The sequence below is a fragment of the Danio rerio genome, chromosome 16 (assembly GCF_049306965.1).
Source record: "Danio rerio strain Tuebingen ecotype United States chromosome 16, GRCz12tu, whole genome shotgun sequence".
NCBI lineage: Eukaryota > Metazoa > Chordata > Actinopteri > Cypriniformes > Danionidae > Danio > Danio rerio.
Window position 1 is genome coordinate 36,051,265 of NC_133191.1, and position 23,802 is coordinate 36,075,066.

At 36.3% G+C, this 23,802-nt stretch overlaps 1 protein-coding gene across 4 annotated transcripts in view; it reads right to left on the reverse strand.

The window, feature by feature from the left end:
• Nucleotides 1–5,024: 5,024 nt before the first annotated feature.
• me1 (malic enzyme 1, NADP(+)-dependent, cytosolic) overlaps nt 5,025–23,802 on the reverse strand; it is a 167,993-nt gene continuing 149,215 nt past the window's right edge. For all 4 annotated transcript variants that reach the window (XM_073925316.1, XM_005158369.6, XM_068214017.2 and 1 more), the window contains 8 exon segments: nt 20,262–20,371; nt 18,484–18,581; nt 17,988–18,101; nt 15,534–15,639; nt 15,301–15,443; nt 15,042–15,215; nt 5,437–5,535; nt 5,025–5,351 (listed from right to left, as the gene is read on the reverse strand). In XM_073925316.1, the coding sequence (XP_073781417.1) occupies nt 5,184–5,351; nt 5,437–5,535; nt 15,042–15,215; nt 15,301–15,443; nt 15,534–15,639; nt 17,988–18,101; nt 18,484–18,581; nt 20,262–20,371 (1,012 nt within the window). In that variant the 3' untranslated portion in view covers nt 5,025–5,183.

Genomic DNA, 23,802 nt, shown 5'->3' on the forward strand with positions numbered 1-23,802 from the left:
GCTACATGTAATATTCATGCAGTTCCTGCCAATGTAATTAATAACCTTGGCCTTGCTAGCGCTAAACTATTTTGAGCTCAACAGAAACAACAAGAACAACAAAGCACCATAAGCCTACAGTATGAACATTACAGCTGGGGAAAAGTATGCAACAAGCACCAGTTAGGTATGGTATTCATGATGCACAACCTCACAACCATGATGTAGCTCTCAGAAAAATACCAGTTGAATCTTGTAATTAAAGTCAATCTAAAGGGGGGAAATGCACTTAAGGGTCTTAATGAAAATTAAGTGTTACTATCATGCAGTGCTCCATTATAATGCATCATTAGTATGTCAAAGTATACATGAAATGAATTTCCTTGGCAACACGCTTGAATGTTTGAATGTTACATTTATGATTCCTAGTGACATGTCATAGCACATGGATCCATCAAAGTCATTGCATCACCAGAGGCGCCCCCAGAAAATTTTCTTAGGGGTGGCCTGAAGAGGCCGCACCAAATCTTGGGGTGGCACACAAAAAAATAATGAATTAAGTGTAATGTTATATTTTTGTTTCTGGTAAATGAAATAATGTAGTTTTTATTAATTTAATTAATTCTTCTTGTAGTATTACAATTTATTCCTGAAATAATTCAGCAAGTACATGTGCAAACCAAATAAAAATCCATGTTTAGTTTAAAAACACTTTTCATATACTGTATAAATATTTTCTTTTTTATGTGCCTGTATTGTACATCATACGGTATATGCCATGTCTAAAATTAATGAAGATTAATGAGTTTATTATTCCCAGTGATGGGTTGCAGCTAGTTTAAATGACACCCTGGGCGAACCCACCTATACATCCCCCACCTCTCTTGAATTGTTAGATTTGTTATTCTTCAATAAATATAACAATTTATTTACATTTATTCTAAATAAATACAATAAATATTAATATACAATTATTATTCTAAATAAATAACAGAAATCAGTCCTAAATATTACTGCAAAACAACAACTGGAGTGATATGCCAAGATCACTTAAGAAACCTTTTGCATGAAAATTAATTATGACAATTCTAAAGAATACAAAAAATGTATTATAGAATTATCTGTGGTCTTAGACCAGATCATGGCTGAGAAATCATGTTATGAAGTCTTACCTCCCTGACTATCCCTCCTTTCTGCTTTAAAGGTATGCTTAGTAAAAGTAACATCATCATCATCATCATCATCATCGTTTATAAACTTTAGTCGACTTTCAAAACTCGCTGCTTGCCGACACCTCTGCACAAAAGGCTGTTACTCCGGTTTCACGGCGCATGAGCGGTGCCTATTTTGTCGGCGTGCATGCAAACAACCAACCGGGATTCACACAGGAGTGCGTGAGGCACGCGGGAATGGTTTTCTGCGCGCATGCGTCAGTCTGCTTTTACCAGCATTGAACCAGAGGGGGGAGAGCTATGTCAGTAATACCAACAATAATTTAGTGGCTGCATTTTATTTATTTATTTATTTAAATATTGGGAATTTATTAGTTCATTTAAATCAATAATGTCAACCGCAAAATTATATTTGGGTGGCCAAAGGGGTGGCCACAGGGGTGGCCAGAGTTTACAGAGGGTTGGCCGTGGCCACCCCTGGCCACCCCTTGGGGGCGCCCCTGTGCATCACCAGCCTATAAATGTTTCCTCTGCAGTTTGTGTCTCGGGTCCTTTGAGATAATCAAAAATCATTGTTTACGTGGTAGACTCTTGATCTGAGTATTGTCTTATTCATATTAAAATCGGAGTATTGGTGTAAACATACTAAGATAATGTGCCAGATGATGTCACAAGCTGTTAAAGACAGTCCTTTCCACACCTTTAAGTTGATTCCATGAACCCTCACATTTCATAAGTTTGAGGGTATTGCTCCATTACACGCAACTTTTGTAAAGAATCTGCTGCATGTTAGTGTGTCAGAATCCTTGCTGGTAAAATATAGCCATACCTCAGAATGCTTAGTTTAAGCAAATTAGATGAATGCAATCATGCTTGTTGATGAAGTGAATCGCTCACCTCATGCGCCGTACTGCGCGCTTTGCCTTTTATAAGCCACATCAACAAACACCTGACATCAATGACATCCGTATCCTTCAAAGCTGTTTAGAATTAAAAATTTATGCACCCCTTTATGCTTCTTAAGGGCGTCAAATAGCAGATGCGCCGCTCAGAGCCGCGGCACGGCGCGCACATGATAGTTGAATGTATCACACACCAGATGTGCACATTGGCATGTTATTTAAAAAGAAACTATACAGATGGCACTCTGTAGCGCGGCAGAAAAACAGTCATGAGTCATGGCTGGGTGCCGTGGACAGCTGCTGACTTGCGAATTCTAAAATGTATGGCTCTGCATAACCGGATGCTGCGAGACCGTCTGCCTGAGGGTAGCAGAGAGAAAAGTCTATGGCTTGGATGGCCGGAGTCGCTGATGATTCTCTTGGCTTTCCTCATGCATCACCTGCTGTAGATGTCCTGAAAGGAGAGAAGCTCATCTTCTACTACGTGTCCAGTAGTTCGAACAATCCTATGTAGGCCTTTGCAATTGCTACTGGGTGCTGTTTCCATACCAGGTGGTGATATAGCCAGTCAGGATGCTCTCCACAGTGTCTGTAGAACGAGCATAGGATGTGGGGGCTCATTTTAACCCTCCTGAGACGCCAGATTAAAAAGAGGTGTTGTGCCTTCCTCACCACTGCATCTGTGTGAGCAGTCCATGTCAAATTCTCAGTGATGTGTACTCCAAGAAACTTGAAAGTGCTGACTCTCTCCACTGGTGTCCCCCGTTGATGGTGATGAGAGTGTGTTCTCTCTTTTCTCTCCTTAAATCCTCCACCCTAGGTTTTGTTGATGCTGAGTGAGAGGTGGTTTTCCTGACTCCACTGCGTCAGAGTGTGCACGTCCTCTCTGTAGGCCATCTATCGGTATCATTATCGGTGATTAGGCCCACCACTGTTGTGTCATCAGCAAATTTAACGATGACGTTGAGCTGTGTTTGGATGTACAGTCATGCGTGTACAGGGAGTACAGGAGTGGGCTGAGAACACAACCCTTTGGAGCACCAGTGTTGAGGATCAGTGTGGATGAGGTAATGTTGTTCATTCTGATAACCTGGCATCTGCCTGACAGAAAGTCCAGGATCCAGTTGCACAGAGAGCTTCACCACCAGCTTAACAGGCACTATAGTGTTGAATTCTGAGCTGTAGTCCACCAACAGCATTCTCCCATGTGTTTTTGTTTTCCAGCTCAGACAGAGCAGTGTGCAAGGTGAAAGCAATTGCATCATCAGTGGAGCGGTTATTTCTATGTGCAAATTCCAGAGGGTCAGTGTGAGCGGTGCTTTTTAATCAGCTTCTCAAAGCACTTGTTTAAGATGGGTGTCGGAGCAACCGGACGCCAGTCATTCAAGCATGTGGTTTTAGCTGATTTCAGTACAGGCACAATAGTAGCTGTCTAAAGGCAGGTGGGAACCACAGACCAAGAGAGCGAGAGGTTAAATGTGTTAGTGAAAACCCCCGCCAGCTGGTGTGCGCATGCTTTAAGTACATGTCCAGAGATGCCATCTGGGCCCGTAGCTTTTCGGATGTTAACACAACGGAAAAATCCCGTTACATTTGCTACGGAAACAGGGATTGTGCTGGCGGTTTCTGTATCAGCCGCGGGAGCCATGGGCTTCAAAGCGGGCATAGAATGAGTTGAGCTCGTCTGGGAGAGACGCAGCCATGTTCACAGTGACGGGTTTGTTAATTTTAAAGTCAGTGATGTAAATAAGTCCCTGCCTCCTTGCGTTGGTGTTAAATTGACCCTTTACCTTGTCTTTGTATTGACGTTTTGCTGCTTTAATGGTCTTTCTGAACTGGCATTAAGCACAAAAAACACATTTTAAAAGCAGAATATTTGACTTCAGTATTGTTTTTCAGATAAACAAGAATTTTCACTTAGCATGTTTCTTAAATATCTGCAAATATATTATGGTATTTTATGCTTAAGAAGAGTCAAAAAGTTACATAAAGCACTTATCTGCTAAAACAATGCTCTAAACAAGGCAGTTTCTCATTAAACATGATCAATATGCAAATCCCACTATCCTAATGACATAAATGGGCAGGGAAAAGAATGTAGCCTTCAATTACGATTGAGGGTTTGAAATTTGAAAATAAGGTTTGTCTGTTTGAAATAGGCTGCATTCATTTTTTAAGGTGATTCCCGGAAGAACGCTATTTTTTTTCAAGCAGCATTTAGTTAAATGTGCAACAAATTGCAGTAATTCAGACATCTGGTGTCCCACTGAGAGCCCGGCAGATAAATGCACTGAGCTCTGCTATCTGAATCTCTAATTAAACACTCAGTGATCTGCACTGCACTTTATATATAATGGAATATTGCGTGGGTTTAACAAAATTTATCTGGACAAAGCGGCAACGATGTAATAAATGCCATGCTGGCAGGAAATGAACGAATGTTAAATATGCACTCTGTTTGGAAAGCAAGATATACTGTATTTGACCTTCCTAATAAATCAAGAGAATTACAAACGACAACAAACACTTCAAATGGCATTACAGATGCCTTTTGAAGCACTCAGTTGGCAACCATGATGGCTCATTAAGTTTTGTTGCTGATGTTTTTTTAACATAATCACTTCAAGCCGTGACTACCACATGATTTAAATAAAATAATGAGTAATTTATAATAGAATTATAAGGTAAATGATTGTGGTTGTTTAATAATATCTCTGCTTTGTATATCTGGTAGCAAAATTAAAGTTTTATTGAAGATAAAAAATGTGAAAGTAATTAATGGCCTTGCACAGAATAGTTATTTTTATAGCCTAGCACAGGCTGTCTTAATATAACCCGATAGTCAAACAAAATAGCTTGTATAAATGTCAAGAAAAGTGTTGTACTGTATGAATAGAAACATTAACATGGATTACATAAACTATGTTTTGAAATCAAAGTATTTCATATAATTTATTAAACAATGCAACTCTTTTCATAAAGTACACCTTTTATTAAGGATAAAATTGGTTTACAGTACTGTTTGCATATAATCATGACTAACATCACACTTAAAACAGATTTTTAAAAATACATTTCCGCATATTATAATTTTTTATGAATCTCACTGTGGTCTGTGTATTTTGGATGGTCATAGTTTACATGTTTGGACGGTCATGGCATTTTCAGGCCAGCTGTATGAGTCCACAGCAAACTCTTGGTAGTCTGTGCTATAGATGAGTGAACGGATGAAAGCATCTTTATCTTGCGGCTCTGGGTGCAGCGTAGCCATTTTGTGCTTATATGCATACTCCACTATCTACAATGAGACACATAAAATAAATGTTAAACGAGCAATCTGTAAGAAGCAACATGCTTAAACCGCAGCAGCTGATTAAGCCCACCTTCACAGCCAGTTTGATGGAAACTTCCCGAATGCTGCTGAGAGGAGGATACAGACGACCCTCTGCGAGATCCTTGTCAGTCACCAGTTCTGCTATAGCCTGTGTCAATTGACAAAGTGACAAATTGAAGATTGTTGTGGACTTACTATGTGGATGGTAAGTCTACACCAGTTTTACCTTCACTAATCCCATTTTCTGATAGAACTGCATCAATTATTTATACTGGGTTTCCATGGCGTACACACATTTGTTAGAGAGAAATGAGTGGTTATTTTGGCTGCATTTAAAGGTGCCATATAATAAAAGTCCGGATAAATATTTGCTCCTTTAACATTTTTGCATAAAATGATTGTTGACATGTGCACTACCTGACAAAAGTCTTTTCATTGATACCAGTTGAAAGAGCAGCAAATAATAACTTGACTTCTAGTTGATCATTTGAAAAAGTGTCAGAAGGTAGTTTTTTCATCTGTTGAACTGCATCCCAATCATCACAAATACTGCAGAAGACCTAGTGGAACCCACATGGACCAACAATTCTCACTGATATCAGTCAAGTTTGGTGAAGGAAAAATCATGGTTTGGGGTTACATTCAGTATAGGGGTTTGCCAGAGATGTGCAGAGTGGATGGCAACATCAACAGCCTGAGGTATCAAGACATTTGTACTGCCCATTACATTAAAAACCACAAGTGAGGGCAAATTCATCAGCAGGATAATGCTCCTTCACATACTTCAGCCTCCTGAAGTTCCTGAAAGCAAAGAAGGTCAAGCTGCTCCAGGATTGGCCAGCCCAGTCATCAGACATGAACATTATTGAGCATGTCTGGTGTAAGATGAAGAAGGAGGCATTGAAGATGAATAAAATGTATCTTGATGAACTGTGGGAGTCCTGCAAGAATGCTTTCTTTGCCATTCCAGATGACTTTATTAATCAGTTATTTGAGTCATTGCAGAGATGTATGTCATCCAAGCTCATCGGAGTCATACACAATATTAATTATTTTCCCACTGCACCATGACTTTATATTCTATACTATACATTCTTTCTGTTAAGTGACAAGACTTTTGTCTAAGCAGTCTTAGTCAGACTTTACTAATTAAATAATTAAAAATCAAAGCACAATCATATATATATATATATATATATATATATATATATATATATATATATATATATATATATATATATATATATATATATATATATATATATATATATATATTTTGGTAAAATAATTTTAATCTAGAGGTCTTTGCCTTTCATATAAGCCCTTTTATAATACCAAATGATCAACTAGAAGTCAAGTTATTGTTTATTGTTCCCAAAACTTGGATAGGCGACAAGACATTTGTCAGGTAGTTAATATTTTGTGCTAAAAGTGTATTTGATAACTTCAGTTATTAACTTAATTTGAAACAAAAACATCATATGCATAATAGTTGTATGCAAATTGCAATAAATAATATTGTACCCACTCCTCCTTTCTTCTTTTTTTTCTAATTATTCTTTTCTCATTTAATTTAGCTGTCTTGTTAAGGAATGGGAAGTGATTTTGTTGTATAATGAAACTGTACATCCTGGATCCTGTTATTATAAGTGAATAATAATAGTTTAGTACATGGAAGTAGCCATACCATAAGCCTCAAACACAATCCATAAGTGTAAAATCCAGGTGAAAACAGGTCAATCAGAATAAAACTGTTTTAGTGAACATTTCACCTAGGCTACCCACAGCTGATGTGCCCTTGAGCAAGGCACAGAACTCTAATTGCTTCCCAGGCACTGGAAGCAAAGTGGCTAGTTCCATGAGTGTTTTTTACTCATCGCTTCTAAAGTGTGTGCACTTGGATGTGTCAAATGCAGAGGAACAATTTCAAGTATGGATAACCACACAAGGCAATACTGTCACTCTATTTCATAGGTAGAATAAGGAGAGCAGTATTACAGAGGAAGGAGCCCCTTCAGATCACTCTGGCAGAGAAATGTTCCAGGTTTTGTAGCAATATGCCAATAGTTATAAAATATATAATATTTTAAATAAAAATTGAGTTTTGTTTGACTCTATAGATTCAGAGCAGCATACTGAGGCAATTATTTTTAACAATGTTTGGCCAAATCATTCACAATGTAGAAGTTAAAATGTCAATTTCCTGATCATTAGACACTGTGCTCACACCCCTCACATCTGAATATGCAGGGATAAATCAACATTACCTTGAATTACGAGTAAATGCCACAAATAATGAAAGATTTGTTTATCCACTTACAAAAAATTAACAAGAATAAAATGGTATTTTGTTGAAAATGTACTTTTTTACAACTTTTTAAATTTTTTTACAACTTTAAAACTGAAAATTGTATAGAGTATAATAGTATATAAACAATGCTGACCCAGAACTGTATAGTATAAACATACTGTAAACAAAATCTGTAAATTAACAGTTTTTTTTTCCATATTTCTTAGATGCACGTTTTTTCCCCCCACTTGATCAGAATTTGAATTGCATTATGAATGTTGGGCTTTCTGCTGGATTGAGTTGCTGTTGTATATTATGCTGCAAAAACCTGGTAATAGACCGACAGTACATTTTCTGTTATTTTACAAACTTAGTTCTCTATACAGAATTATTAACCCCCCTGTTTATTTCTTTTCCCCGATTTCTGTTTAACGGAGAGAAGAATATTTCAACACATTTCTGAACATAATTGTTTTAGGGCCTACTCACACTATGCAATCCGAACCGTGCCCAGGCCCATTTCTCGGATCGTTTGAGAAATGTGAGTGCGCTGAATATGGCTTAGGCATGGTTCACTTGGCCGGCCCTGGCCCGGTTGGAAGAGGTGGGCCTGAGCACAGTTCACTTGGGCTAAAAACTGGGCCCGAAACTGAAAGCGAGATGTGAATTAAGGGTTTCATATGGATTTATTAAACATTCTTACTGTTCAGTGAACGCAAACTGCCATAGTTTACTAAAGACGCAAATGGACGGTAGGGGGACAAGCGTGCTTTGGCCCGGTTCGAGGCAACTGTACCTCGTGTGAGTACTCATTTATAGTAACTGATTTATTTTATCTTTGCCATGATGACAGTAATAATATTTAACTAGATATTTTTCAAGACACTTCTATACAGCTTAAAGTGACATTTAAAGGCTTAACTAGGTTAATTAGGTTAACCAGGCAGGTTAGGGTTATTAGGCAAGTTATTGTATAATAATGGTTTGTTCTGTAGACTATCAAAAAACTGCTTAAAGGGGCTAATAATTTTGACCATAAAATGTTTTTTAAAAAATTAAAAACTGCTTTTATTCAAGCCAAAATAAAACAAAAATAAGACTTTCTACAGAAGAAAAAATATTATCAGACATACTGTTAAAATTTCCTTGCTCTGTTAGACATAATTTGGAAAATATTTTAAAAAGAAAAAAATCTAAAATGAATCTGATTTCAACTGTATATTATTTCTCACACAATATATTTTATGTAAAAACTACTAAAATGTCAATAAATGTCACTTTGTTAAACTACAGATTTGAATTTTCAACATCAAAAGTCGACAGAGCAAAGATCAAGGTCCCATCATGCAATTCCCTACCGTAAATAAAACAAAGAAAAAACACAAAATACGGAAACTGTTCATTAACAGATATTTTTACAGTGCAGGAATAACAACACCCATGGTCAAAATGACTCCCAGAAAGTCTTGCAGCTTTAATTAAACCAACCCAAAGAACAATCATTCCTTTGTTGTGCTCCTCCCACAGATCATTTCTTTCTTTGCACATATTAAAAACCGCCCATGGCTCCACTAGAGTTACAGCAACCTTGACCACCAATAACACACCACAGTAAATCACAATTAGCGCTGGTCATTTTCCAATTCTGTGCTAAGACTTTTCGACACATAAAGACAACAAAATTATCCAGCCACACCATCAGCTGTAGTTGCTTATGATTCTAGTTGCTAGTTATCCTAATTGCTGTGTTCACATCCATTTGACATTTCACTCAGTTGGTTTGTTGAGTACACAACATAGCCATTTCAGGTCACATTAGCTTGCCGCATTAAGTGACTATAAACCTCCCTAAAGCTCAACAGTCCAGAAGCGTAACTTATCAAAATACACAAAAACGTAGTTTGACCATCGGCTGCTATAAAATTAAGCATTCCCTCCCGCTGTCCAATGCTGTTTGAAGTTCAGACCTGCAGCTTCTCTGGATAAGTCAACATACTGTAGCAGCAGTGATCCAAGTACATCATTCCACCCTGAGCTGCTCTGAAGAGATAAAACTCTGTCTGCGGCACATGCTGATACAACATTTAGGCATGTATGGTATGGCCTTGGCAGAGTTTCTTTCACAAAGAAATGGTCTGTCTTAAGGACGATTGTGATTCATTGAAATTTAAAGCAACATTGTTGTTTACACCGTCTTATGCAAGAATTCACAGTGCTGAGCTATATTATTTTCTGACTGATAGATGAAGCACAAAAGCGAACTTGACAAATAATATCAGCAAAATACAAGGCCACGCTCCGTACACTGATGAGATGGGGCAGGTTTGCATATTGCAATGTGGTTTTTGTTAAGTCTGAGCGCGTAAATTTACAAAATGCAGGGATATTTATAACTACTTAATAAACAAATAAAACTTTTGGGGCGGTGAGGTGGCGCAGTGGGTAGCACTGTCACCTCACAGCAAGAAGGTTGCTGGTTCAAGCCTCAGCTGGGTCAGTTGGCATTTCTGTGTGGAGTTTGCATGTTCTCCCTGTGTTGACAAGGATTTCCTCCGGGTGCACCGGTTTCCCCCACAAGCCTAAAGACATGCGCTATAGGTGAATCGGGTAAGCTAAATTGTCCGTAGTGATTGTGAATGTGAGTGTATGGGTGTTTCCAGGTGATGGGTTGCAGTTGGAAGGGCATCCGCTGCAAAAAACATATGCAGTTTAAGTTGCCGGCTCATGCCAGGGTGGTGACCCCTGATTAATGAAAGGGACTAAACTAAAAAAAGCAAATGAATGAATGATGAATAAATAAAACTTTATAATATACACACTTTTCAACTGCTTGTTATTGCAAATATCCAATTAGCCAATCACTAGGCAGGAACTTAATGCATTTAGCCATGTAAATGTGATCCAGATGATCTGCTGAATTTAAATCGAGCATCAGATTGGGCAAGAAAGGTAATTCAAAGGAGTTAGTCACCAATGGCTTCCATTGTAGTCAACAAATGTTAGGATCCCAACATTTATCTAAATATTTTCATTTGTGTTTAACAGAAGTAAGAAACTCAGAAGTTTGGATCTAGTGGTGTTTAAGTAAATGATGACAGAATTTTCGCTACTTTTGCCAAGCAACCATTTAACTTTTTATTTTTAAACACAGTTGTTTGTGCCAGAAGGGCCGGTCTGAGTATTTCATAAACTGCTGATCTACTGGGATTTTTGCCCACAACAATCTCTGGGGTTTATAAAGGATTGTCTGAAAAGAAGAAGAAGAAAAAAGAGTGAATGACAGCTTTGGGAGTGAAAGAGTTTTACCCGTCTGCTTTAAGCTGAGACATTTACATACATTATCTTTTAGGTTGTTGTGTTTACATTCGCCATTTTCATTTGGAATAGCTGGTCCTAATTCATGCATGACTTTTTTCCGTTCCATATGCTAAAGACTGAAAAAAAATATTGCTCTATGTTCAATCCACTTAAATTAATAAAAACTGATGAGTTAACTTGGTGACACGGTGGTGCAGTAAATAGCACTGTCACCTCACAGCAAGAATAGCAGCAAGAATAGCACTGTCACTGGTTTAGGTTCCGGCCAGGTCAGTTGGCATTTCAGTGTGGAGTTTGTATGTTTTCCCAGTGTTTGCGTTAGTTCCTCTGGCTGCTCTGGTTTCCCCCACAGTCTTAAGACATGCTCTATAGGTGAATTGAGTAAGCAAAATTGGCCATAGTGCATGTGTGTGAATAAGTGTGTATGGATGTTTCCCAGTGCTGGGTTGCAGCTAAAAAAATGAAGTTTGAGCACTGATGTAACATTGATTCATCCTGTATGTCACTGATGACCTTGTGGGTATTACAAACTAAATAAAAAGAGAACTCACTCTGTTTCTGGTTCTCACTCTCTGCAGAAACTGTTGTTGATGTATGACTGTGTGACCTTCTTTGCAAAAAATAAAACTTTAAAAGACACTTTGGGTAAGAATTTGTCTTCTTGACCACTGAGAGAGCCTCCTTAAAGAAAATTGACACTACAAAGGGCATCTGCTCCGTAATAGCATATGCTGGATAAGTTTTCGGTTCATTCCACTGTGGCGAACCCAGATTAATAAAGGGACTAAGCCGAAAAAAAAATGAATGAATGTTTAAGTTAACTTAATTTCTTCATGTTGTCCCAACACCAGGGGTGTCCAAACTCGGTCCTGAAGGGCCAGTGTCCTACACAGTTTAGCTCCAACTTCCTTCAATGCACCTAGAAAGAGCTTGATTAGCTGGTTCAGGTAGGTTTAATTGGGGTTGGAACTGAAATATGCAGGACACCGGCCCTCCAGAGCCAAGTTTGGACACTCTTATTTATTGTAAAGGGTTTCTCTCAATCAAGTTACAGCGTAGATTTGTAGACATCGTAATGTTGGAAGTTAACGTTATGCTATAAAGAAATGACAGGCATGGGAAACTGAGGTTTTCGGTGGCTGCACTAGAATCTCATTCATATTCCCCATTCAACAGTTGAGGCCCTGACATTAAAGTGAATTTAAAAATGTTTTTCAGAATTTGTTGAAGACAAGAATTTGTTGTTGTAGTTTAGGTCAACTTTGACAAAAAGTTTTCCAAGATCCACATCAAATGTCAACTACAGTATAACACAGCAAGGAAGCTGGTTGTATTCCTGGAATAAAGTGATCCAGATGAAAACTAAACTTTTGCGTAAGTTGCAGTTCGCTGATCATTTACACTTTTGTGTGGACTAACGTGATGTTTGACGTGTGCATGTAGATAAACTATACAGCCACCTAGGGTGATTATCAAAGCAACAGTAACCTACAAAAGATTGCTGCTAGTGATAATTAGTTTTAAAGCCTGATGTACGCTTTTGTGTGAGCAAAAGGGCTCTCACAGCTTTTTAAGATCTGTAATAGAAATTACCATGGATACCAAACAGAAAGAATAGGATTTTAAAGTTGAGATCTTTTTGTAATACACCCCCAGATCTCAATTCAATAGTGCAGTTTTGAAATGTGCTAGAATGGAAGATTCATAAAGGGATGTTTTCAGCATCTTGTTGAATCTGTGGCACAAAGTATTAAAGAGTTCTAAAGCAAAAATACGTCTAAGTGTCACCCAATGAGAAGAAAGAGTCAAACTGGACTGTGAATACACAGAAGTGTGTGTATTTAGTGTGACGTAAAGGACTGTGATTGAAACCTTAAAATGATATTTGATATTTCGGCTGAGCTTAATCGAGTTTAAAGAATGCAACTCTAAGACCTTGAAAAAATCTTGATAATCTTAGGGAAATTTGGGGAGAATCTTGGCGAGATTTGTGGCAGTTAAAAGAAGAAATCATGCGGTTTCTTGTGCAGTATAGAAGGCTAAGTTGATTGTGACTTTGAATTCTGTTACATCAATACCCTTGATACTTGTGTCTCAGAGCTGATGACATGTAGCCTGAAGCTGAAGGCTTTGATTTATAGTGCACTAAGGCTCTGAATAGGAACACAAAGAATCTAACCTGAGAATTACAAATACTAAGATTAAAGGTGTTAAGATCAAGGTACACACCATGAAAACCGTGATTCATTCTTGTATCATGCTGTAAAAAAAAACTTTAATTTGTGAGAACAAAAGTTTGGATGCTTATTTTGTACATATCATGTTTTCGAAGTGACTTATGTTATCAATTACCTTCAAGCAAGCGAAATTTGTGCAATTACATACATGAGTTATTGTAGGAATATTTCTGCCAAATGAGAGACACTGTAGTATAATTGTAGTATAGATTATGGTAGTATTAGTTTGGCTTTAAATAAATTAATTTTTATGGTTATGGATTGAATTCTTTTTTCTGTTCTGATATTTATAAATGATTTCTTGTTGACTGAGGGAAACTATCATTTTCTTTTTCTGTAACATTAATACTGTTTTGTTTAATTTAGGGCTGTTTTTAGCCTGTTTAAGCAATTTTCTGAACGAAGTTGTAAAATGCAAATACAACAATGCGACTTGCATGTTTTTCTCTCTTATCTTTTCTTTCTTTCAATATTACATACGTACACTGTGAAATATTTTTCAAAACATTTGTTAAATGAAATTAGGGTGTTACAATTTTCTGAGCAATAGCATTTAAAATACGCAATCCAAATTATTGTGATAATTTTCAGAGTGTATATTAAGGCATTTTAATGTATATTTGCTTAAAGTCAGGTATTAAATATTTAAATACACTATTTAAATTTTTCATTTTAAAAGAAAAAAAAATCTAACGTACAAAGCAGGAGGTGTCTTGTATCATTTAGCTTCAAGAGAGTTTAAATATATCCAAAAGAATTTTTAAAAGAAATTTGAATATTCAAATTTGAACATTCAAATGAAATCAGAAAGCCAATTGTGTTCACACTGAAACTGATCTGTATTCAAATTAAATTGATTTAAAGGGCACCCATGATAAAAATCTTATTTTTTAAACTGTTTGGACAGAACTGTGTGCAGGTATAGTGTGTCTACTGTCATATTAGGGTGATATAAACACAATAAGTCTCTTTTTTTCAATTTCTTGACGTTAAAACAGGATCCAAATCTCTCCAATTTTGAGGCCCACTGCACCATGCACCATGCACCGTACCAGTGAGGTTTCCCCGCCCACTGAATTGATTGACAGCCACATATTAACATGTTTCCATAGTAACGCAAATATTAATATCAACAAGGCAACTGGGATTAAAAGATCTGTTCAGCTCTCTTTTATCATTAATCATCATCAAATGTGATCAAAAATGAGATTTACAAGTTTAAAACGTTTTTAAAACAGTGCTTGATTGTAATAAAGTAAAGACGGTAAAACCGCTGTAAGTCATTATCACAGCTGCATGTCAGTACAATTATAAATTGTATGCTTCAATCACGATTCATGGACGTTAAATCAGGTTTATTTTGTAGATGCAGTGGATGTTAACGTGTATCTTGTCACATTTGTGTGCAAAAACAGTGCAAAGTTAAATGCACGCTATGTACGTGTGTGAACTTTGTAATGACATTGAGTGTGACTCATCGTTGCTAGCTTACTAGATCATTTGCATTAAAGGCACAGGCAACAAAAACAGCTACTGTATAATGTTCAGAAAAGAAATTTGTAATATTTCAAAATGTATAATAAAGAATCTGACGGGTGTTTTGAGCTGAAACTTTAAAGACACATTCTCGAGACACAAAAGACTTTAATCTTGAATAAGGGGTAAAATAAGTTCCCTTTAAGCAAGCAAATTTGTATCAATACCCAGCACTAATTAAAAGAGAGAAAACAAAATATGTTTAAAAATGAATGTAAGAGAGAAAGCTTCTAGAAGACAGATTTCGATAGTGAGCAGATTTTTTTTTTTTACCTCAGCTGTAACAAGGAAAACATCCTCAGGGATGTGTCTCATTTCACAAGCAGTGACTCCCAGCCCCACTCCAGGGAACACATACGAGTTATTTCCCTGACCAGGGTAGAACTTCCTCCCATCGGGAAGAGTTACTGGATCAAAAGGACTTCCGCTTGCAAATATCCCCCTTCCCTGCAAAATAAGATACACAAACATGTGGATTCAAAAAATGTCATACTTTCACATTAATTTCTACAAGTGCCTTCTTCAACAGCACCTCAGTGAGTGTGTAGCACTGTTCAGCTGTACACTCAGCTTTGCTGGTGGGGTTGCTGAGAGCGAAGATAATAGGATTCTTATTGAAGGATGCCATGGACTTGATTATCTCTTCTGTGAAAGCGCCGGCAATTGCTGCCACCCCTAAGGACACGAGAAGCGATTGAGTTCTATTGCTCTCACTGGTATTGCTGGGACAACAACAGTACATATTTAACAAAACTATATACATACCAATTATAGCTGTGGGTTTCAGCTCCTTTACAACATCCTCAAGCTTTTTCATTTGTGCATGCTCATGTGCAAACCTCTCTTTCTCATGGGTGAGGTGATCTCGACCCTAAACGGGAGACAGAGGGATGACAATTGATGGACATAAAAGAAAAATATGATTAAAGGAATATTCCCCAGCTCTCTTCACAGATCCCTTTCACATGGAACAAAAAGCACATCGTTCACCAATAAAAAAGTAATTGTTCAGTGTATAAAATATATACTTAGGGTAATGTAAAATGCATAAGATATTGGATAAGATAAGCATGGGAATTGAGGTGCTGATAAAATGGAGGGCGTGTAGATGGCAGATAATCCAAAAGTGTGGTCAGAATACAGGCAAAAGGTCAGAGCAGGTGGCAAAACAACATAAACAATAAAACAAAGGTCAAAAACATGGCAAGGCAAGACAAGACAACACATGAAAAATGCTTCAGTAATGCTCACTTACAAATCACGAGCCTTAGCAAAGAAGTGTGCATGAGTACGTGAGTGCGTGTATGTGTGCGCTCTGTTTATAGTCCTGGTAGTCAGTCCATCATAAGCTTCCAGCTGTGTGTGTGTAATCAGGGGGAATCAGAAACTGGTGAGTGTAAGGTGCATGATGGAAGTTGTAGGTCATTAAAGTGGCAAATGTGTAGTTCTCCAGTGATATGCACAGGCTAGATTGCTGGTGATTGTAACATCTATACTTTCATTGCATAACAAACATAGATCAAGCCCTGATTGGAGGTTTTTAAAAGGTCAGTTCAGCAAAAAAAAAGGAAAATACTGCTTTTAATTTTTTTACCCTCACATTGTTTCAAACCCCTGAGACTTTTATTCATCTTCATAATACAAATTAAGATTTTTCAGATAAAATCCTACAACTCCCTTTTTAGTTTACTGCATGCAATATGTTTGCTTTTTATGCTGCTGACTCTAATGAAAATGCGTCACACTGACTATAGTAAATGCACATTCTTTTGACCTGATGCAGATGAGAAGATATACCCAACAACGTTTAGGTAATTTAGAAGTTTAGGTAAATTGAAACTGTGTCAGTCTAGTTTTCAGAGTTGTTGTTTAATTTAGTTCAGTGTTGTTTTAAATTTCACTGCAAATCCATCAATGTGCAACTCCACAAGTTCCAAACCAAGCAAGCCAGTGTCGACAATGGCTATGAGCAAACTTCACCAATTGAGGAAAGTGAAGGAAAAAAACCTTGAGAAAAACCAGGCTCAGTTGGGCATGACCATTTCTCCTCTAGCCAAACTTCTTAAGAGAGCTCTGGGATTTTTATCTAAAATACATTTATTTGTGTTCTGAAGATGAATGTTGGCCTTGGGGTTTGGGGACAATATGAGGTTGAGTAATTGAAGCATCAGGATGTGGACCTGTTTTTGTTAATCTTTTTTTGAACATGTCAGTGTTTATGAATCTTGTTATCTTGACAAACTATACATCAGTTTAAAGCTACAAGCCTCAGGGAGGGATTGTAGCTAATTGTTTTTCAATGGGAAGCTTGTAAAGAATGTATTTGCTAAATTTATAACCTGAATTTTCATTTCTTTAGTGAACTAACCTTTTAGTTTTAGTTTACACAGCTGAGTTCACTAAAAGCACAAAGCAAAAAATGTATTAAAGTTATTAAAGTTAATACATTTTGTGATTGATATAAGCATTATTAAGTTAAGAGTACTAATTAATTACAAATTCATTTTAATTATAGATTAAGAGAGTCTCAACTTTTTAGTGCTGGTGTAATTCCATCTTAATCTAAAATCACACACACACGCATGCACGCACGCACGCACGCACGCACGCACACACACACACACACACACACACACACACACACACTAAATGAACTAAATCAATAAAGCATCAAAAAGTCTAGATGAAAGTCTAGGACATGGGAATTGGTTTAATATTTCACTATCTAATAGAATTAATTTTACATTTGTTAAGTACGGCTTTTTAATAAAAAGTATAAACCAGAGTCCAATTAAAGTAAATAAATCCTACATTCTTATGATAGAAAACAATTGTACAGTATATGTTAGATCAACCAAATAAATAAATAAATAAATAAATAGGTGCAAAGAAACTAACAAGAAATTAACAAGACTTGAGAACCTTCAGAAATCATAAATAACTTTCATCACTATCCTGCCCTGGAGCAAGACTATTACTCTAAGGAGTTCAAAGACAAATAACACATATTGTATGCATAAAAATATTAACTTGTATGCAACAAAATTATCACATCCTCTCTGACCTCTTCATCATTAATAAACTAATCTGAGATAACGTGTTTTTATAGATGAAGACCTACAGTAATGTTCCTGTTTAATCCGTTTATTTAGTTAATCAACATAACTGAATAAGAAGAATAAATTTAAACACAAACTAAATAATGTGTTTAAACTTCACCTTTACTATAAGTCCTTTAGAGTCCACCATCCAGATTTTCTTTATACACTGCTCACGAGGAAGACCCTCTTTCTCCATTGCCATGACAATCAGCTCACCTATGCCCATTGCAGCCTAAAAACAATAACGTTACATATTATTAAAGATTGTAATGACAAACACTTTGTTAATGCTTTATTTTAAGTCATCATTTATGCTGTTTACTAATGGCTCATTACCTGAATGGTATTAGGATGTTAACTGTATATCAGTAGCTATAAAGTATGATTATTCTACATCCCTTATCCTACCCAATACCTAAACCCAACTATTTACTTACTAACAGTTAATAAGCAGCTAATTAGCAGCTCATTGAGCTAACAGACTAATTAGTTAATGTTTGTTAACAGCATAAAATGTGACTTAAATTTTTGTAGCACTTTTGTTTGCTAAATATATGTAAAGCATCATTGGAATGCTAGAACAAATTGCATTATATGCAGATTAACAACTGTACCTCGCCTGCACCCTGAAACACAATAGTATGGTCACACATTTTGCTTTTGGTAATGCGAAGGGCAGCTAGGAGGCCAGCCACAGCCACAGAAGCAGTGCCTACAGGACAAGAAACAAACACATGTCTCTCTAAACTCAGAGGTAAACAAAAAATATGCATAAAAGATGAGCTGAGCTGGGATTCAGCTCTGGAAGCTCATTAATTGCAGTCATTAAAATGGAGCTTATGTGAGACTGATTTCTGTAGGAACTGCCAAATGTTTGAAAAAAGCAGCTGCTTGTAGATTCTTACTCTGGTGAAGGTGGAAAAATGCACGTGAAAGTCTTGGGCAGGAGTGCAAGGGAGGCCAAAAACCAAAGTTGATTGAGGGTAGTGGGCTGAAGATACTGTATGTGTATTAAAAAGCTGCCATGGATAATTTCCTCATTTATTTCAAAATAAAAAGAAAACATTACTTTAATCATATTAACTAATGCATTAAATATTTTATTTTCATTTTATAATGGTTCTATTATAATAAAAATATGATTCCATAACACAATGGAATTTAATGCTGAATAGCCAAACTGCCTTTGCCTTGATTTGCTCACTGAGGACTTCTGGATTGTGGTCTATACGTTAAACAGCAGCATGTTCATTCAAAAATTGGATTTATTTACAACAATTATTTAAAACATTTGCTTTTTTTGTAGCTTAATAATGAAATGAACCAGTGAAAAGCTACATTAAATTAGAAATAACAATTTGTAATAAAGCCGTTAACCCAAACCCTTCCCAAAATTTTCCCTCTCTTCTGAGATGGGATGGTGGGCCAAATCAAAGGTTACTATGTGCAAACTTTGGCCCCTGGGTCATAGTTTGCACATCTCTGGTCTAGAGATCTCCCAATTGGGGTAAGCCTGTATGTGTGACTGTATTCTGTCAAGAGTGTCAGTGAAAAAAACAAACAAAAGCAGTTGGAGAACTGCAGAAACTTTATTTTTTAATGCCTCATTAATTTAAATAAATAAATTATTATTATTATATTTAATAAAAATCCAATCCAAATGAAACTAAAACTAACCTAAAAAAAGATTAATTAATAAATTGTGAATTAAGGCTAATAAACTATTTTAATATATATTTGTCATACTCTTATCATAGCTGCAGCGGAAATACCAGCAAAATCTTCTCAATACAGGATATTTGAATGAGAAAGGTTGACAGACACATTGTCAAAGGTTGACAGAAAAGGTTGACTAGACACATTCAGAAAATTTGGTAACTATCTGAAATATGAAATGAGCACAGAATCCAAAAGAAAACCCAATACCAACAGATCCCACATAGAATACATTGCTCAGTTTGGTTCGCTCCACTCTGGTGGACACATTCAATATGATTAACTGTGTGAACAGTGAGATTAACATAACATGTTCCAGCCAAAGGAGATGGAAAGTGTATTCAGTATAAACAGCCAGACTTGCAATTAAGATAAAAATACAAAAAGAATTTAAGCAACACTTTTTAACTGGCCTAAGTCACAGGTGTCAAACTTAGTTTCTGGAGGCCCGCAGCTCTGCACAGTTTAGCTTTAACCCTAATTAAACACATCTGATCAATCTAATTGAGCCCTTCAGGCTTGTTTGAACATGCTGTGTGTTAAAGCAGAGTTAAACTCTGCAGGTCTGCAGCCTTCAGCAACTAAGTTTGATGCCTCCTGCCTAAATCTACTGCATTTAAAAATATTTTTATACAGAAGAAACTTAAAAACAAGTGTGCGACTGAAGTGTCCATACCTTGGATGTCATCATTGAATGTGAGGTATTTGTTGCGGTATTTACTCAACAGGCGGAAGGCATTAATGTTGGCAAAATCCTCAAACTGAATAAGGCATTTCATCCCATACCTGTTAACAACAAAAGCATTAATAAACAGTATTATTTCTTCAGAACTCAGTAAACACAATAACAAAACTAAAGTTTACAATTATTTATGTACCATAAGTACAAAGAATCCTTATAAAATGAGCATTGAAATGGTCTGAATCCTTGCAATCTAGTCTAAATACTCAAATAACGCAATGTCATCTCTTATAAAGGAGCTAGCTAAAGGGATAGTTCACCCCAATATAAAAAATCATCATGTTTAAAATCTATTTGAGTTTCTTTCTTCCGTTATACCATGATGCTGGTTGCTGGGGCACATCGATTTCCATAGTAGTTTTTATTCTATTATGGAAGTTGATGTGTATATGTTTTCGTGTTTTTAACAGAAGAAAACACATGAGGGAGAGTAAATGATAAATAAGAGTAAATGATAAATGATTTCGTTTTTGGGAGAACTATCCCTTTACATGCACATCTCTTCATCCTGCAGAGGGGGCCATTCAACTGCTCCTGGAGCCCATCACAGATGGGGTGGATCTGGGTGTTCAGAAATTAGTTTTTTTCTTCTTTTTAGTGTGGACCTGACACTGTTACTGCTGCTTTATAGTTGTTTCCACAGCCAAACACAATTCTCAATGGCCAGAAAAGCAAATAACTCCTCTATGGTCAGTTAGCAAATGATATGGTAACACCTTGACCTCTGATTCTCTCAAGGAAACACTGAGAATGGAAACATACAAAATCTATTCACAATCAACAGCAAATTAACTGCACACCCACAAATGACATCTCACTTTAAACTCATGAGAAAAAAAGAACGATTTACTGCTGAATGGATTCAGAATAATTGAAAGAACAGAACAATCAAATGATATCCCAAAATGCCCATCATCTTTTGATACAATATTCAAGGTTGCAGACACCCAAACACTGGAAACAGGCTGGGTAAACACTGCACTGTAGCACCATGGAGAGTCAGCCTGTCATTCAAACCAATGCAGAAGTGGAAGATCTGCATGTCTGCCTAGAGCTGTTGTGTATACATATCACTCAAACACACACAAGGGAAATGGCTTACTGTTTTCATAATGACAGTTGTCTCCTGAAGAATCTATTCGTTTCTCTATTTTTGTCAACAGAGTGATGAATAGAGGAGTACAAAGTTTACAACTACAAAAGATACTAAAGACAAAGTATCTTTTCACTGCATGCACGATTTCCAGATCGTCTGAAATAAAATCTAGGTAACACTTTACAATGAGATTCCATTAATGTGTACATGCTAACATGAAAAAAAAACAAAGAACTATATTCATTCATTCATTCATTCATTCATTTTCTTCTTGGCCTAGTCCCTTTATTAATCTCGGGTTGCTTTAGTGGAATGAACCGCCATTTTATAAAGCATACTGTATGTTCCCAACCCATCACAGGGAAACATCCATACACACTCTTTCACACACATACTGTACACTACGAATAATTTAACCTACCCAATTTACCTATACCACATATCGTTGGACTTGTGGGGGGAACCGGAGCACCTGGAGGAAACCTACGCAAATACGGGAAGAACATGCAAACTCTAGACGCCCTTAAGAACTATACTACAATATTTATTATTTATTTGTTAAATAATGATAGTTTTAAAAAAAAGTCATTTGTTTTGTTCTTATTAACTCAAGCACAACTTTGGATTTAAATAACTCATTAGTATGTATTACTATAATTAATAAAGGTATTTATTAAGTATTATTGTTTATTGGCTATTATTGTTTATTGTTAGTTCATGTCGCAATATATTACCTAACATTAACTAATGGAACCTAAATGTAAAGTGTGACCAAATTTTTTTCTAAAATTGAGTCAATTCAGTGACAGGAACAACACAATATTAGGTCAAGTATGGACATTTTCTATTTGAATACAGTAAAGCTGCAGAACAATCTATTGTAAAAAAATGTAGCAGATCTGGCCCAATCATATGGTCATCACACATATCTGTATCCCAATAAATGGGTAAATTCTTTCTTTTTTAAATTTATACAGCATTAAAAAACTTCTATCATTTACTTCTAACTCCTCACTCATAGTCAGTTAGACAGTCAGTCCCACCAGCCACTTTGGCTGGTTGAAGATCATTTTTAAATAGTAGTTTTCTTAAAACACAGAGTTCAGCAACAAGGATTGAATAATAAGGCAACAGCATGAGAAATGACAATAATAACTGTGTTCACTGGAGCAAAAGAAAGCAGATGAAAACTGAATGAGAGAATCATCGCGCACACTGTGAGACAGGCGATCCTGACGCACTTACGTGGGCTTCAGTGTCAAGGCTGATTTCAGGTGATGTGATGCTCATAAGTGTTTGAAAGTTTCAAAAAGAAACGGTTTCTTGCGCAAAGAATCCCTTTTTGGAAACATAACTGGTGCGATCGGTTCTCTTTTTAAATAAAATGGACAAAAAGCGATGCTCGTGCACCCGTAGTTCTGCACCTTTCAAAAGCTCCAGATTTTTTAAAAGTCTTTTTGTAAGCAGCAGGTTGCTTTCACTTTAACCTTTTATTTCACCATCCTTTCATTATTGCACACGGTATGTTTTACACCTGCGTTCTTTTGCTTACATTGGGCAAAGAATTACTGTTACTGTTTTTTTTTTTGTTTTTTTTTGGTTGGGCTATAGAAAAATCGGATAAATTCTTGAGGCCTTTATGCATATAAAATATAAAATCTCAACAACAAAATTGTGGCTAGTGAAAATGCCACGTGGCAAATATACCTTGCAAAAGTATATATTAGAACCTAAAAATTTTAAGAGGAAAACTTTTGTGCTTTTTAGATACTAATATGTACCCTTGAGATAATAATATGGACCTTTACCACCACAGTGACAGCTGGCATGCCTTTATATCTGAGAGTGTATAAAAATATATATATTTTGGGTGATATATTTGGGTGAATTATCTCCTGAACTATTAGTATGAGGCATCACTAAAAAAATAACAACCAGTTATGATTGTTTCTCAAAAACAATAACTTTCTGGGGCTTCTGTTGGTTCAGTACCAGAACTGTAATTAATCACTAGAAATGCAATAAAGAAGTAGTCATTATCAGATTATTGCAGTGAAAATAATAACATGGCATCTGAGGACTACTTTTTTGTTTTCTGCTCTGTTTTTTTATTTATTTGTTTATTTATTTCAGAAATATTTTATTCAATTCTGGCTTACTGTTGCATTAGCTTAACCACACATGTGCTCTCTTCAAAAACAACACCTCCAGGCAGTTGGCAGTCAACTAAGAAGAAGGACTTGTTTACCAACTGGTCATCACTACTTTTCATATGGACTAGCAAAGCAGAGCACTTTGGATGTCAAGATCTGATCTTGACATAAAGGGAAAGTTCAACCAAAAATGTTTATTAAATATTTACTCATACTGAAGTGGTGT